The sequence below is a fragment of the Ursus arctos genome, unplaced genomic scaffold (assembly GCF_023065955.2).
Source record: "Ursus arctos isolate Adak ecotype North America unplaced genomic scaffold, UrsArc2.0 scaffold_4, whole genome shotgun sequence".
Lineage (NCBI taxonomy): Eukaryota > Metazoa > Chordata > Mammalia > Carnivora > Ursidae > Ursus > Ursus arctos.
Window position 1 is genome coordinate 20,827,869 of NW_026623056.1, and position 16,549 is coordinate 20,844,417.

At 40.7% G+C, this 16,549-nt stretch overlaps 1 protein-coding gene across 6 annotated transcripts in view; it reads left to right on the plus strand.

Annotated features, from left to right (window-relative positions):
* Positions 1–16,549, plus strand: part of TPRG1 (tumor protein p63 regulated 1) — a 477,906-nt gene that overhangs the window by 178,789 nt on the left and 282,568 nt on the right. For 5 of the 6 annotated variants that reach the window (XM_057306600.1, XM_057306602.1, XM_057306603.1 and 2 more), the window contains exons 2-3: positions 4,651–4,881; positions 13,850–13,941. In XM_057306600.1, coding sequence (XP_057162583.1) covers positions 4,660–4,881; positions 13,850–13,941 — 314 coding nt within the window. In that variant the 5' untranslated portion in view covers positions 4,651–4,659. Of the gene's footprint in view, positions 1–920; positions 1,134–4,650; positions 4,882–13,849; positions 13,942–16,549 lie in introns of those variants that run through there. The other variant, XM_057306601.1, reaches the window with a different exon arrangement.

The following is a 16,549-nucleotide window of genomic DNA, read 5'->3' on the forward strand; positions in this document are numbered from 1 at the left end:
CCTTTATGGACCTTTCCACCATAATATTATCAATATTAAAACTTAAATTTTTATGACTTTAAATAGTTCCCCCTGTGGTCTTTTTATTTATTTATTTTTTTTTTGATTTTAGGCAAAACCAAAAGTTTTGGCTGTCTACAAATTTCACTTTTTTTTCTTACATAAGAAAAAAATTAAAACATTTCTTTTGACCATACAATTTTTAATTTGTCTCTTCTGATTTTAAAATAAATTAACACGTTTCCTGAGCCCCTAAAAGGCTTGTGGGCCATAGGCACTGTGCGTGTCATACCTGATGGATAATTCAGCCTGACTTGAGGTAGAGGAGAAGGCTTTAGCTCGCAGGGCTGGGTGCTGGATGCTGAGTGCCTGCTGCAGAGGAAGGAGGAGCTGGGGTGAGCCCTGCTTCACGGGAGCTGTCATCTCCCATCCCAGGGCAAAGCAGAGCTGACTGACGGAGACATGCGGCAAAAGTGTCTCCAGTTGACCAGCAGGTAAGTTTGGTAGCTGCTTCTCTACTTTTCTTCTAGGTGCTACAACCGAAGCAGTGAATGAGAGTCAGGAATCCTGCCTTGATTCTATTTAGCTGCGTGTCCTTGGGCGAGTCCCTCACCTGAGCATTCCAAAGTGTGCGAACGGAAGGAGTTGGACTAGCCATTGATTCTCTAGCTACAGTGTATGCCTTATATGCTGCTGAAATATTATCAGAAAAAATCGCAAAGAGATAGATGAAAGCGTGTATACAGGGAGTCAGGCATACTTAGACGAGGACACAGAAATAAGTTATTTATTGCAATACTATATCAAATTTAGCTCTGAATTTGCTGGCAGCTGAAAAAATATAGAATTCTTATCATCTAACTGAAGGAAGAGTGCGCTTCTTTAGATATTTATTTGGCAGTACATTGAAGGAGGTCAGGGAAAAGAAAGGACCTCTAGTTGACCCCGAGCGAGCCCCGGGGCAATCGGAAGCTCCTCCCGCCTCCCCTGCCCTTGAAACGTACATTCCACCCACTATTCCCACAGTGGGAGCCACTTGAAGGACACAGCAGAGAGAGAGAGAGAGAGAGAGAGAGAGAGAGAGAGAGAGGTGTTGCTGAGACCATTTCGACCCTCTATGTGACTGAATCCAGGTATGTCCTGTGTATAAGCTTGTAAGATTCTGGTGGGCATGTGCAGAGATGTGCTTGTCTTGCGGCGCCCAAGACAAACTCACATGTAAGTTCCCTTGCTTATTAAACCTGCCACCTACCAATTTGGAGCGGTCTGCTCCTTGTCTGGTCTTTCCTTGCCCCTCCATGTCGGGGGTGGGGGGCCAGTTTCAGATGATACTGGAGTTTGCAAATCAACATATTTATTGAACGTTCTATTTTTATTGCAAAAGCAGCACTAACACAATCTAATTTTTTTTTTAAAAGCGAAGATTCAGTTTCAATTCAACTACCTTAATAAATCTAAGTATTTTCCTTGTGGTCTTTACCAATGTAAAAATTATTCAAATCATTCTATCTAGAGAAAATCTTTGTTTTTGGCTTTTGCTTTTTTTTTTTCAGCTAGGAAGATACATTCCTTACTTCGCTGCTGCCCCCGCCTTGTGCACATTATTTTAAATGTCTGCAAGGTATCAATTGGACAGACTTAGCAATTCCTTGGCTCTTAGGTGTTTGGTTGATTTCTGGTTTTTTCATTACCTCCCAGAATAAGCAATTAATGTTGTACCCTTTGTCTTCTTTAGAATTTCCTGGAATGGGATTAGGTCAAAAAGTATGGACTTCTTTTCTAAGCCTTGACCTTGCTTTCCTCAGACATTGTGCTATTGGAGTACTAAACGCTAGCATTTAAAATTCCACGGAGTGTTAGAGAATAATGATCTTTTTAAATTATAAATGGCTCTGGATGGGTCCAGTGCAAGGCTTGCTTTATCCATGTAAAGCAGTGAAAACATTTGAATTTGTCTAGATTTGTTTTCAGTCTTAATATGCTTTTAGTATTTCAGTGTATACGGTCTCTTCAGACAGGGGTAGGAGAGCACATCTATTGAGTTGGGGAGAAGCATTGTCTGGGCCGAGGGTGATCAGGAATGGAGCTGGCTGCTTCGATGCGATGTGTGGCACCCCTCTCACATTGGGGAGGCTGCTGAAGAAGTTATGTTCATTGTCCTTGCAAAGATGTCCCCGTGACTAGAGCAGAGCGGGAATCATCCTGGATTAAGGCAGCTGGGCTCCATTTTCCACGATTCATGGCTGTAAGGTTTTAAGTGGAGCTGAGTTTCCTTCTTTCCTGGATCTCAAACAGCTTGGTCTCAAAGTGCTCTGATTCTCCTCCCCGAGTGTTTCCAGAGAAGACAGCCCGAGGGAGGGGAAGTGGTGCTAATTAAGTCCTCCCTCTGTTTTCCAGGCACAGGAGCCTTCCGCAGATGTCTGTTGTGAGGCGCGTGTTCGCAGAGTGTGGCAAATACAGAGGCAGGCTTGCCTTCCCCAAAGGCACAAACCTCCTTAACAGGTTACAGGGAGCTCTAGAAACACACTTCCTTCCAACAGCCTCTGTGTGATTGAGGCGACAGACCTGCTAGGGAGGCCAAAGTGCTTCACTGATTGCTCTCTGTGTCTCTGTCTGTGTCTCTCGGTCTCTGTGTCTCTCTGTCTCTGTCTCTCTCTCTCATACACACACACACACACACACACACACACACACACACAAAGTGCATGCACACACAACTTCTCCTGCTTCTACAGGTGTGCCTTGTATTTCTTATAGGCTAATCTCTGCCTTTTATGCATCTAACTTAAAAAAAATTACTGAAGACCCAGCAAAGCCTTCCTGCTGTTACACCGCGTGCCTCAGAATGGGCGTGCTGGATTGGCCTGGAAGCATGGTTGGGAGCCCGGTGGGCATCCAGGTGCTGCCACAGCTATCTGAGTGTGCCCTGGGGGGTTCCCCTAAACGCTGTGGTCCCCAGAGAGATGCAGGTAAAATCATCTTCTAGGGTCGCTGGGAGGATCAGATGGGGGAACCTGTGATGTGACCTGCGGAGGGCTTTTCACTGGTGAGCCCCCTAACCAGCTGTGTTTTCCTGCATTCAGATCCCTCAGGGTGACTGCGTATGTCTACATTTGATTGAGATAATCCCGGTTTACACCTCTCATTCGGGCATAATTGTTAATAGGACACTTTTCATGCTCCAAAGTGTCCAGCTTTAGGCAATAGGTCATATGCTCATACTATTTTTACCTCTCTTGAATACTCTACTCCCAGTGTTAAGAATGTACGCTTGCTGAGTTGGGGCTGTTTCTCACTTTCTAGTGTTTCACAAGAATCGAGGACATGGAATTTATCTGATTAGGGACGCTGAGGCAAGCCCTGAGAATAAGATGATGTTCCTAGTCACGGTGAAGGTGGGCATAAAACCCACCTTCTCTGTTGCAGGGACGGTGTACTTACCGCGGGTCTGACTATCTGGCCTCAGCTTGGTGAGGAGGTGATGTGACGGTGACCTGATGTAGGGACGCTCTTTGCTAGGCTACCATATACCTTCTATTTATTATGTTTAATTGTGCTGTATACTTACAAAATAGAAATAAATTTATCGTGCTTTTACTTAAGTCATAGATAATCATTGTAAGCATCCAGAGACTTATAAAAACAAAAAATTAAAATCACCTATCATCCAGAGATAACCATTATTAGTATTCTATTTTATTTCTTTTTAGACGCTTTCTAACCCTATCACACAATACAGGTATATACATATTCAACTCCCAGTTTCCTTTCTTCTTTCTTTTTGAATTATTTTAATCCATTTGAATATAATAATTCATCTTTTTTAATTCATTGATCATCTTTTCCCATTAACAATATATTTTGGACAGATTTCCATGATAAAAATATGCACTTACATTTTTAATGACTACATTATATTTCACTCTATGATATAACATATTTAGCCAATTCCCTACTGACCAGTTCTTCGTTTTACTATATTCTTTTTGGTATTAGACACAATGTTGTATGAGTGTGTAATGTGGCTGTTATACACAATGTTTTGCTAGTAGACATAAGGTTGTGTATTTTTCTGCTATTAGGCACGTGATGAACTACCTTCTATATTGATGTCTTTGGGCATTTGTCTAAATTATTTCCTTGGGATAAAATTTTAGAATTGTTGTTTTTTGAGTTAAAAATATGCTCAGTTCTAAGTGATTTTGTGCCCTATTACTACCTAAGCAACATATGAGAAAGTGCATTATCATTTCTTCTAACTGTTAAATAATTTGGCAGGCTGGTGGGTTTTTACGCAAATATTCTAGGAAATCTTGAAGATCAATTGCTCGGTAATTATTTCATACGACCATCTCCACACTCAGCTTCCTGTCCTCTGTGATTCTAGGTGGGAAAATGGACCTACTTGCAGCGCCTTTTGTCTGCCTAGAGGGTCTCTGCTTCTCTCCCCTGGTCAATGGCCCAGCAAGCTGGTAGCATTTGTGTTATTGAGCTGCATTCATTAGTGCCTTTGTTTAGTTAATTTGTGAGTGACTTGTCAGTTTCAGGAACATCATTTGCACACTGTTGACCTTTTGCCCTAGCCAGGGCATAGGTGACTACCCCCCCCCCCCTTCTTTTCTACTGAGATTGTTTCTTCCTTTGTTTTAGGTAGAAGAAATGGCAACAATTAGGAATTTTGAGGGATTCCAGCCTGTGTCTCTGAAGCAAGAGGGAGATGACCAACCCTCTGAGACTGACCAGCTGTCCGCGGAGGAGGGGGACCCAGTCAAGGACCCCGAGCCAAGACAAATTTCAAGGCAGCCAAGTGTGACTGAATCAACACTCTACCCGAATCCTTATCACCAACCTTTTGTCTCACGGAAGTACTTCGCTACACGGGTAAAATTTTTGGTGCTCTGAAATACTATGCAAGACTACTCTTAAACTACTCTGATATCATTGTGTATACCACAAGTTTTACCAAGTATTTTCACATTTGTTATCCCATGTAACAGTCATAGTAACTGTGAAATAGCTATCCTTATCCCCATTTTACAGGGGAAGGATCTGAATTCCGGAGAAGTTAAGGGTCTATTTTTGATAACCAGGTAGGATTGAGGAGAAGCCAGTTACCCAGTCTCCATGGATCTTTGGCTCCTCAGTCCTGTGTTCATGTTAAACCTGATCTCCACAGATTAATGATCTATGGAGAGAAAACCCAAGCAGCTAGAATATAAAGTTGTGTGCCCAGAGTGGGTATTTGTTGCATGTTTGAAAAAGACATGGGTGATGGAGTAGAAAGGCTTGCTGAGAATGGATTGAACTTACGGTCTACACTGGGATGCTGGTAATACTGTGTGGGAGCAGGCACTTCGAAATCCCAAGCCGTCGGCTACTGTCTGGAGCTGAGCTCTTTCCGCTGAGCATTGGAGCTGAGAAAGTAAGTGGATGGCTGGGTAATGAGGATGGAGTTTGTACCTCTAGATGTAAAAAATGATGGGGCGCCTGGGTGGCTCAGTCTGTTGAGCATCCGATTCTTGATTTTGGCTCAGGACATGATCTTGGGGGTTTGGGATCAAGCCCCATGCCAGGCTCTGCACTGGGCTGGAGCCTACTTGAGATTCTCTCTCTCCCTTTCCCTCTGCCCCTCCTCCCACTTCTCTCTCTCTTAAAAAAAAAAAAAAAGATATTTTGAACTTCTAGCATTTAGATCAAGTGGAGAGCGCTTCCTGGGTTTGAGCACTTTTCTCTCTCGAACTCTCCTTCCTAGTTATCAATGTTCTTTCCCAATCCTTCAATGTTCTTGTTAACACAATAACTGCTGGCTCACAGGCTACAGTCAGTGGGTGGATAAACTGGGGATTGTACAGTGTGGCGACAGAGACGATCTCATTTTTCAAGCATACATGGGACACATCTTGAAAAAAAATTTTTTTCAACTCAATCTTATAAATAAATGGTGGCTAAGGTGTTGTGACAATTTATGAAGCTTTAACTAATGAACTGATTTGGTAGCTTTTAAAACATCTTTGGATAACATAAAATTTTAACTGATGTGACTGTGTGTGTGTGTGTGCATGTTTGAAGATAAGATATACCTGTATCATCACTATTTAGCCACTGTTACACGTTAAGGGGCTTTGGTAGGTGCTATGCTATGTATGTGTTTGGGTGAGTGTCTTTGCATATGCAGAGCATACGGTTTGTTTTCCAAAGTATGTGAACTTTATGGAATAAGCAAAATTAAGTTGTAAGATACATCTGTGAAGGAAATCAAAGCATCCCCTAAAGTTGTCTTATCTTCGGTAATGATGATGTATTAGTCACAGTTTGATGAGATAACAACCATGAGTGGTTTGGAATAAGAGATGCGTCGCGCTCAGAAGCTGGTGCAGTTACGCGGGCCGGCTGAGAAGTCTCTGCCAAGCTGTCGTCTTTGCATCTGGTGATGGGTCCTGCCCCACGCCATCAAGTGAAGCAGCTGTGACTATGAGCTCCCCAGTGCCTGCTGGCCTGCACTCATCTTCTGCAGGGAAATGACCCATGTGTCACTTCTGCCCTGCAAGTCTGACACTAATGTCTCTTGTGCCCACCTCTAATATGGAAACAGACAGGAAAGGAAATTCTAGAAAATGTAGTTCTAGCTGAGCTGAATCGACATGGTTTAAAGCCACCATGGAGCTTTTCTTTTGTTTGTTTGAATGATGCTTTTATTCGTGTGGCTCTATGTAACTTACCGGGTGAAGTCCCCTGGAGTAACACTGTAAGGTAGGCAGGGGAGGACTTATCACTCTTGTTTCATTATAAACATATTACAGCTTCAGGGGAGTGAAGTGACCTAACCGAGGCACACAATATTAGTGGGATAGCTAGAGCTAGAATCTATATCTTCTGTCTGGAAGCCCGGTGCTCTTTCCACCATCATGTGCAATTGCACTTATGGCCCCTTTTTAAGTCAGTCAATGACTAACTCCAGTCCATGTGAAGAATATCTTCTCCCTCGGGTATATAGAAACAAACCCTAAGTTCTCAAGAGGTTGGAAGGGAAAGTTTCTAATCTTGTTAATGAATTTAAAGTAGATTTGAGGACTTTTTAGAAGCTGCGAGGGCTACATTCCCAAGGCACTCAGCATTTGCTCTCCTTCAGACCAAGAGACAGAATATATAATATATTATCAATATATAATATCAATTATCAATATATATTCTGTGAGCATGTGAGCATAATGAATATGCTTTATATGTATTTTTGTATTTTTATCTATCTATATATCAATTTCCTCATTTGCAATGTGTGGATAAAATACCAGTTTTATACATAGGTTTAAATAGGCTGATTTTGTAAATATTCTTAGTACAGTGCATGACATGTCTATTAACGTTTCATAAGCAGCATCTCATTGCTATTATGAATGCTTTCTCCCTTTCTTGTTGATTTGACACTGCCATTGGTTGTAGGGAATGACATTAAGATGCCCGTGACCTCACCATGACTTCCAGAGTGAGATATAAATGTAGATGTATAGCGTCTATAGCAGTAAAGAGGTTTGAGTGAAAGAAACTAGCTCATTTTCTCAGGGAATAATTCAATAAGACCCAGGCTCTGAATGATTCAGATCTATGAAAGATTCATCATAAAGTATCACTTCTTAGAGCTGAAATGAGATCGACAGATGATCTGGCCCACTGATTCTCCATCTTTATCATGTAAACAAATGACCTGGAAATCTTGTGAAAATGCTGGTCTGATTCAGTAGACCTGGAGTAAGGCCTTAGATTCTGCATTTATATGGATCCTCGGGTAATTAGAGACCACACAGACCACATGTTGAGCACCAAGGAGCTTGTCAGCACTCTCATTTTCAGAAGTAACTAAGGCCCAGAGAGGGTTTGATGCTTGTTCAGTGTCCTAACCATTAATGAGCACCAACTTGCCCAAGAGGCTAGTGGTAAGTGCTAAAGCTGGGTTAGAACCCAAGTTTTCCAATTCCCAATTCATAGGTCTATGATCCCATGAAGCAATTAAAAAGAAATAAGTTTAGTACAGTGTAAGAATTTAAAGCATATAGGTTGTAAATTCAGAAGAACAGTAAGTAAATGAGTTGAGAAATTCCTTGATCAAGGTTTTATTTTAATAAATGTTTTAAAATCATTTCACAGAAGGTGGTTTATTGGGAAAAAAAAAAGAAAAATGTTGATAAGCAAAATAAAAGTCACCATAATCTCCCTGCCCAACGTTAACCAAAGTATATTGAATGTGTGATTATACATTTTGGTGTATATCCTGTCTTACTTTTTTCCCTCACGTGTACCATTGGTTGCATAAAAATATTTCCTATGTCAATAACTATACTTCCATAAAATCATTTTTCACAATTCAATAACATTCTGCTATAGAGATATGCTATAATTTATTTAAATTTTGCTGGACGTTTAAGTTGTTTCCTACTTATACCTTTTAACCCAGAAAGGAAAGTTACTCTTCAGCTTGCTGCAGAAAATGGCATTGAGTTTCTTAGGTGCTGGGAGTAGATACCCAAAGTTATAAAAAGAAAGATCAGTTATATGAGTTTCAAACTGGCTATGCAAAGATATGACTGCTCTGGAAGTTTACATTAATTCAGGACAAACAAGAGGCTCCATCTCACGACCCTGAGATCATGACTTGAGCCGAAATCAAGAGTTGGACGCTTAACCAACTGAGCCACCCAGGTGCTCCCAAGAGTCATTTTTTAGCATCATAACCTCATGCATTGGATAATACTAGATCACAAAAGAAGTCAATCTGGGTCCTTAAACCTCTTATGTTATTTCATGGGGCATCTGGGATGTTACTTCCTATCCACAGGCTTCCAGACTATTATTTATTTCATGAACTGTGCCCTTCCAACATAGTGACATTCTTGCTCAGAGTCAGAAGGGGCCTTAGAGGAGTATCTAATACAATGCCTGAAACACACAAAGGAGATGTGACTTGTCCAAAGTCAATCAGCAATTTAGAGGCCATGCCAACACTAAGAGCCAGGACTCCTGACACTTTTTACCACTCCTCCAAAGCCTCTGACCTTGGACAATGAATGAGAGGTCATAGGAATGAATGTCTGAAGCACTTGTTATCACTCTCCTTGGATAATTTTTTCCTCCTGTTTTTGTTCATTTGCTATTTTATTGCTTAGACATATCTAAAAAAGGCCTAGTGCCTTTTCTGAACAAAAGTACCACTCAAGGCTAATAACTCGAGGTATATTATGATAATCCCTTTAGTTGTAGAGACTGATATTCAAAAGCAACTTCTTATGAAAGGAACAATACTTGATACGCATGGGGAAAGATATTTTTAAACTCCCTGTAGGACTCTATATTTGCAGATACCTTATCAGAAAGTTGAAAGCGATTAGGGATGGGGAATTATCTCTAAATTTATACTTGAGAATGTAAATTACATACAAACTAATGGGACTAAAACTATTTGATCTTTTAATATTTAATTAATGGTTCCCCATGGCCTTTTTATAGCCTGTGTTCTATTGTGAGGAACGAGACTTTAATAAGCAGGTTTGGGACTTCCCATTGTGTAGCAAGATGTCATTGCTTTCATGACACTAATTTGGCTTTCATACTCTCTCCCTTCCCCTCTTCTCTTACTATAGGGTTCCCTGTGTCTTGCTCTTGCATTGGGAACAACTAACTATATTAGTTGTATTATTATTGTCTGTGTGAGCTTCTTCCTGGCCTAGAAATTACATAGCTCACTGGGCAAAAGGTTTCTTGATTCCCCTCTTACACTGAAATCCCTTGAAGATTGTAATAAAGTTGATGTTTCTTTCCGAGGGCAGGCACTTACAATAAAAAAATAAGAGGCATATTATTGGCATAAAGAAAATAAGTGGCATATTTCCTTTATTTTCAAAGAGAGACAAATTTGACCTGGACTTTACAAATCACACCCAATTTGGAGCTGTTTTTCTTCCCGTATGTGTTTACCACAGAGTGATTTCTATCTGGGCATGATGACACCGAGAGAGATCTTATTGTGTCTAAGTTCCCTGGGAGCACTCCTTTCTGTTCTGCCCCCTCCTCTTACTGTCTAACCAAGGAGTCCAGTACATGGGAAACTATTACCAGCGGACAGGAGTATTATTTGTGTGACAACTGACCCCTGGGTAGTCTAGCTTAAGGAAATGTAAGGAAACACAAACACACACACACACACACACACACACACACACACACGTCTTTGAAATTCCCTTAGTAGGTTTGTTTTGACCGAAGATATTCCGTGCTGAACTATTAGAAAAGATATTACCCACTATGCTGTGTAATGACTTGTAAATAAGGATCCCCCGTCATGATTTTTCTTCAAATTTAGCATTAGAAATATATGTGTATTCAATGATGAGTACTTATTATTCCATCATACTTTCCTATTAGTCTTAGGTGGCATGGAGTCTTTGAGCTAATGGTTCCATTGCAGTGACCATCGGACCCCCAAATCCTGGTACAATTTTCCCTCCATTTAATATTAACAATAAAAATGACAGTACAGTGTTTTATTATTCAGTGTCGCCATATGTTTTTGGCACTACCCAACAGCTCTGTTACAGGTAATACTACCTTACCCAGCCAACAAGTGAGTAAACTGATGTCTGGAATGATAAGGTCATAATATGGGTCTCACGGCAGGCAGAAAGGCTGAGATCTAAACTTTGCCCTAGACACAAGTCAGACTGTTCACACACAATCTCGTTTTCTACGCTGAATGGCTGAAGTCAATTTATTACAGTAACCCACAACGGAAAACAGAAGAACGTAAAATGCTCTATCAGGATACAGTGATTAACTGTTCCATAAAAGCACAACCACTGTTTCTGCTGAAGGCGAGAACACTACCCTCAGGGAGAACATTGACAGAACTCTAGAGACTTCCCAACCATTTTATAAAAACCACACTGATGTTCAATGTTTAGGTTTTGAAAGGTATACGGTAAAACATCACCTCCATCTATTGTCCCATCAAGTGTCTCCCCCCTCATAGGGGACCACTGTTAACATTTTCTAGGTATCCTTCTGGAGTTGCTTTAGCATATACAAGCACGTGCAAATATTTATTCTTATCCCTTTGGCTCTTTTTTATATAAAAATGTGGCATATTTACCCTTTCTTCTGAACATTTTTCTTTCACTTAATAATACATTTTGAAATCTTTCCATATTAGCACAGATTTCCTAATTTTTTGCATACTCACCATGTTCCATTGTATGATTGTGTCCCCTATTATCTCTAGAAGTCCCCTATTGATCGATATTTGCCTTGTTTCCAAAATTTTGCTATTCACAAATAAGGCTACAAAGAACACTGTATATACATCTGTCATTTTGCACATATGCAAGAACAGCCATAGTATGACTTCCCAGAAGTGGAATGTGTAGATTAAAGGATAGATCATTTTGATAGATTTTGCCGATTGCTTTCCATAGGGAAGACAAGTAAGGTTTTAAAAAATTCTACAATTTTATATTCATCTTCACATGTTCTGGCCAAGTGCCTGGTGTAAAAGCATTCAACAAAATGCTTATTTTAGGATTATTTCATTATTCTCCAATTTCACTTACAGTTTTTTTTTTTTCTTCTTCTGAAAAGTATTAGTTTCACTACTGAGCTATATTAGCTGAGGAAGAAATACGTGAATATAAGAAGAGAGACAGGAAAAATAGCCTGATGAGTCATCAAAGAAAGGATGATTTTGAGCTGTGGGCCTGGTGCAGTCGGGCTGTATCCCAGGGAGCTCAGGTTGGGAGATGGGAGCATTGTCGTGGGATCAAAGGGGATTTCTCTCCAGCCTGGTTTGGTCCTGCCAGTAGGGTCACTAGAACAGTGATGTTGGCATAGCCTTCTCTGTCAGTGGGGGCTCAAAGCATACTTGATTAATGCTCCAGAACTTACTGATTTTATGACTCACAGCTTCCAGCAGGCACAGGCTGCCATGTTAGCTCTCTGACAACCCGTGAACCATCAGCCGAGGATGACAAAGGAGTCAGAAATCATTCAGTCCATGGGCTGACTATTCAATTCAGCAGGAAATGTGTTAAAATGAGGAAATCAGAATGTCTCAGTATCAGGGCTGTGATCATATTTTCTTAAAGACTTCCAGGAGGCTTTCATCATCAGCTTGGCTCAGAAAGCTTTGGTTCAGTCTCCTCATTTGTCTTTATAGAGAAGGAAATGGAGGCCAAGAAAACTCAAATCGTTGGTGAGAGGTCACAGAATTGATTTGCTACAGATCTGGAAAAGAAACCCAGGTCACTTGATTCTGTTCAATGGACATTTCCTGGATGACTTGGGCTGTGCCCAGTGAATTGGAGGGGGGGGGGGGTGGCAGAGCTAAGTAGGGAAAGCTCCGCACCATTTCCCACCACTTCATCCGTAGCAGTGCCATTCTTTTCCTATTTATTGTGTATGGATTCCCCTATTCTAAGGTTTCTTTTTCCTTGACTAATGGACTCTGTGGCCAAAATGTTTCAAAGCCTTTCATCATAGACTGAGAAAGCAACAAACCTAAATCTACCACCCCCCCACCACCTCAGAGAGGAAAAGGCATTTGAATGGGTCCTAGGTCAGGCTAGTGTCCTGGTTTCCTTTTGTGAGGGAAGGGTCTCAAGCTGGGAGGATTAGGAATGTTAATATTTAGAGAAGATTAGGTGGTTAGTATTAAAGCCCTGTTATATAGAGAATATTCAAGAACTGCTAACCTACTTGTCAGTAGCTCAGGGCTGGGAATGAGGCCAGTACTGCATTGTAGGTGGGGCAATGGAATGTCTGTTTTCTTGTCTACCACTTCTCAGCTGAGTGAACTTGACAAGTTACTTCCCCACATTGGCCCCTGTTTCCACACCTATAAAATGAAATGACTTAGACTAGCTAAGCCCTGGGCTGTAGTGGTTCTCAGCCTTGGTTACACATTGGAGTCATCTGGGATGCTTAAGAAATATCCTGATGTACTGATATGTGAGTCCCATCTGCTGAGTATCTGTATATGTTTGCCCTGGTGTGCAGCGCGGGCATCAGGATTTTTAAAAGCTCCCCTGATGATTTTGATGTGTAGCCAAGGTTGAGAATCACTGTCTAGAGAGAATAGCTCTCACAGTACAGTCCCACACCAACGGCATCACTTGGGAACTTGTTGGAAATGCAAATTCTCAGGCCCTCTCCAGACCTACTAAATCAGAAACTCTGGAAACAGTGCCCAGACGTCTGTGTCTTCGATTCTGATGTGCGCTGAAACTTAGGGATCACTGAGTTAAAGGTCTATGAATTTCCTCTCAGGAAAAAGGTTAGTCAACTTTTAAACTAGAGGTAGGCCCATAAGTAGGGGCACCAGTTTGGAGAAGGGTAAAGAATGCAAGATAAGGAGACAAAAAAGTTAATTCCCCAGAGTCAGCTAAAATTCTGGTTAAAATATTAGAAAAAGATTTCTCTTAGGTGTTTTATTGCCATGCGCTCTTTGAAGAGAGAAAGGTTTGATTTTAACAATGTATATATTACTAAGTGTTTTGAACTTTCTGATAACCATGTTTATTCGGGAAAACTGGCCCTCTGAAAATGGCTATCTTCATTTCTGTGAGAAAGCATAAGTAAGATCATGGGAGACAGGACTTGGGTCACTTTAGTTCCACCCAAGAAGATCAGCTTTGTAAATACCGGAGCTCAGGACGAAGCTCCCCGGGAAGCTGTGCCTGGAACAAACAGACAAATGCAAGAGCTATCTTTCCGTCAGCTTTCTGGAGAAGGCTTGGGTTATACTCACTAATCGTAAGCACAAAGAGGGCTCAGTTTTCTCTAAACTAGGCATTTTCTTTTTTCCACTCAGCCGGGGGCCATTGAGACTGCCATGGAAGACTTGAAGGGCCACATAGCCAAGACTTCTGGAGAAACAATTCAAGGCTTCTGGCTCTTGACAGAGTGAGTAGTTATGGCTAAGTGAAGGCCAGTGGAAATAGAGCATTTTCCTTGACACCACTGTAAAAGAAGAGAAGATAGGCATGTGGAAGGGTTTCTTCTGGATGCTGTGTAAGATCATTGATTGGCATATTCCCCAGTTAGAGAGTAAAGTTTCATGGTGCCCTTATGGCTGATGTATGACTAGGCTTGACTCCTCGCTAGTTGCTTCACACAGCTATCACTCTGACTCCCTTAGGTCAGGCCCTCATTGTATCTCTCAAGGACTATTGCACTGGCCTCCTCACCCATCTCTTTGGTTCCAATCCAGATCTCTTATAAGTACTCTCCTTCCAGCCACATCAGGCTACTAACCGTCCCACTCAGGGGTCAGTGGAAAAGAAGGTTAAAAAATGAATGAAGTCACTGTATACAGTTTGAATTTTATCTTACGTTTAATAACATGGGCCATGAAACCAGGGAAATCATGCAGGATGGAGAAGACAGGCCACCAGTCCAGAGTGAGGATAAAAACTAAGTCTAACACTTGAGTCCTTATTCCTTTAATAAGTGCTCTATTCATCCCCAAGGCTTATCTTAGCTCTAAGGGCTTTAATTGCAAATGACACCATGAAGATGATTACCTTTGTGTCTTGCCCTGATAATAAAGGTCTGTGACTTTTTCTTCACTTACCAGGAGACTATTAGGAATGTCATGGTCTTTACAATGATAAAGTAATATAGTCATATAATATATTCACGTATATTCACATAATAATATATTCACATAATAAGAGAAAGAGGCACCTCTTTTCTGCTACAGAATAGCAGTAATATATTCACATAGTATAATTCACATAATAAGAGAAAGAGCCACCTCTTTTCTCCCACATAATCCAAAATATTAAATGGAGAACGTAGTTAGAACTCCATTTTGGATACTCAGTTGGTTCAGTAAGTTTTCTGGCTCCAAAGAGTCCAGCAGAAAAGCTCAGTATTTCCTATACCTTGAGTAAAGAATCATTCGATCTTTCACCCCTGGGCAGGACATTTTCTTTAACTAAGCGCTTTTTTGTTTTGTTTTGTTTTGGGGGGGGGGGGTGATGGGCACCACTTGAATGTTCAACCTTCCGGGCCAGCAAAACAAGTCCCTCAGTCAGCGGAATGTAGAACCAGATCACCTGTGGGTCCATCTGACTGACTGCCATATTACATTATTGTTTCAAATGGGTTCTAAGAATTGAGTGAAAATGAGCTTGGAAAACCAATCTGACTATTTCTAAGTATTTGTTTCTTCATATATAGACTAGAGATAATGATATGCACCCGAGGAATTGTTACAAGGGCTAAATGAGACAGCATGGTAAAATTCTTAGCGAAGTCCCCAGCCTATAGTGGATTTTCAACAGATGTCAGTGTCCCTCCTCTGTTCACAGGTTCTAACTATTGTTCAAGGCCTTTTGCTTTTGTTTGTTTGGCTGCCTCTGCCTTTATTTCTGTCCTAACCACCTTTATATCTTTCATCTCTGGGTTATCTTTAATGAAAAGAAAAGTTCTATAATTCAGTCTTTTTACTTATTCACTTTAACGCACATTTCACACTCCACCTTCCATCTTCAAAGTAAAATTTGATTTGTGCAAATAAAATGTCTACTTTGATTAAGACAGGCATCTACTTAAGTTCTAAAGGTCTAATCTGAAATAGCCACCTATTTTGTTTCTACAGTGTATTTCATTTATAAGAGAAGATGTACATGGCTCCCTGCTCAGCGGGCAGCCTGCTTCTCTCTCTCCCACTCCCCCTGCTTGTGTTCCCTCTCTCGCTGTGTCTCTCTCTGTCAAATAAATAAATAAAATCTTTAAAAAAAAAAAAAAAGGAGAGGAAAAGGAAAAAAATGTACAAATGCAGTCTTTCAAAATCCAGGGGTGGCATTTTGAATTCTCAAATAATAGAATCAGTAATTTCTTTAATAGTAGATTTTTAATTGTCTTATTTGTATAGAAATTTGGCTTATTTTTGTTTGTTTGAATGTTTTTGTTCAGTGATAATAAAGGCCTGTAGATATCATTTGTCCAAAGATAAATGAGATTGCGTGATCTGCATTGAGACTTATACCATAATTCTGCCTGATTTAACATCAACTAGGATGATTAATAAAACCAGCAGTTTTCAGATAAATATGAATGGTTATGCCCCAAAGACCCAAGTTTTGCGCCAACTCTGAACCTAATGGGAAGCTCAAAGAGTTGGTAAGCACTATCTGGCATGTTGGTTTCTATTTTTCTTTTGCTTTGTGGTACTCATTTATATTATGGACAGTAATGAGGGATATGTCCTGTTCACGTGGAATTTTAAGCAATCATTGTCATTTACTGCCAGACTTTCTTCCTTTTGCATTTTGGAACCATTTCTCCCCTTTATTTTATTTTTTTAAAAGATTTTATTCATTTATTTTTAGAGAGAGAACATGAGAGAGCAGAGGAGAGGGACAGAAGGGGAAGGAGAGGGAGAGAAAATCCAAAGTAGACTCCTTGCTGAGCATGGAGCCTGACATGGGGCTCAATCCCACAACTGCAAGATCATGACCTGAGCTGAAACCAAGAGTCAGACACTTAACCAGCTGAGCCACCC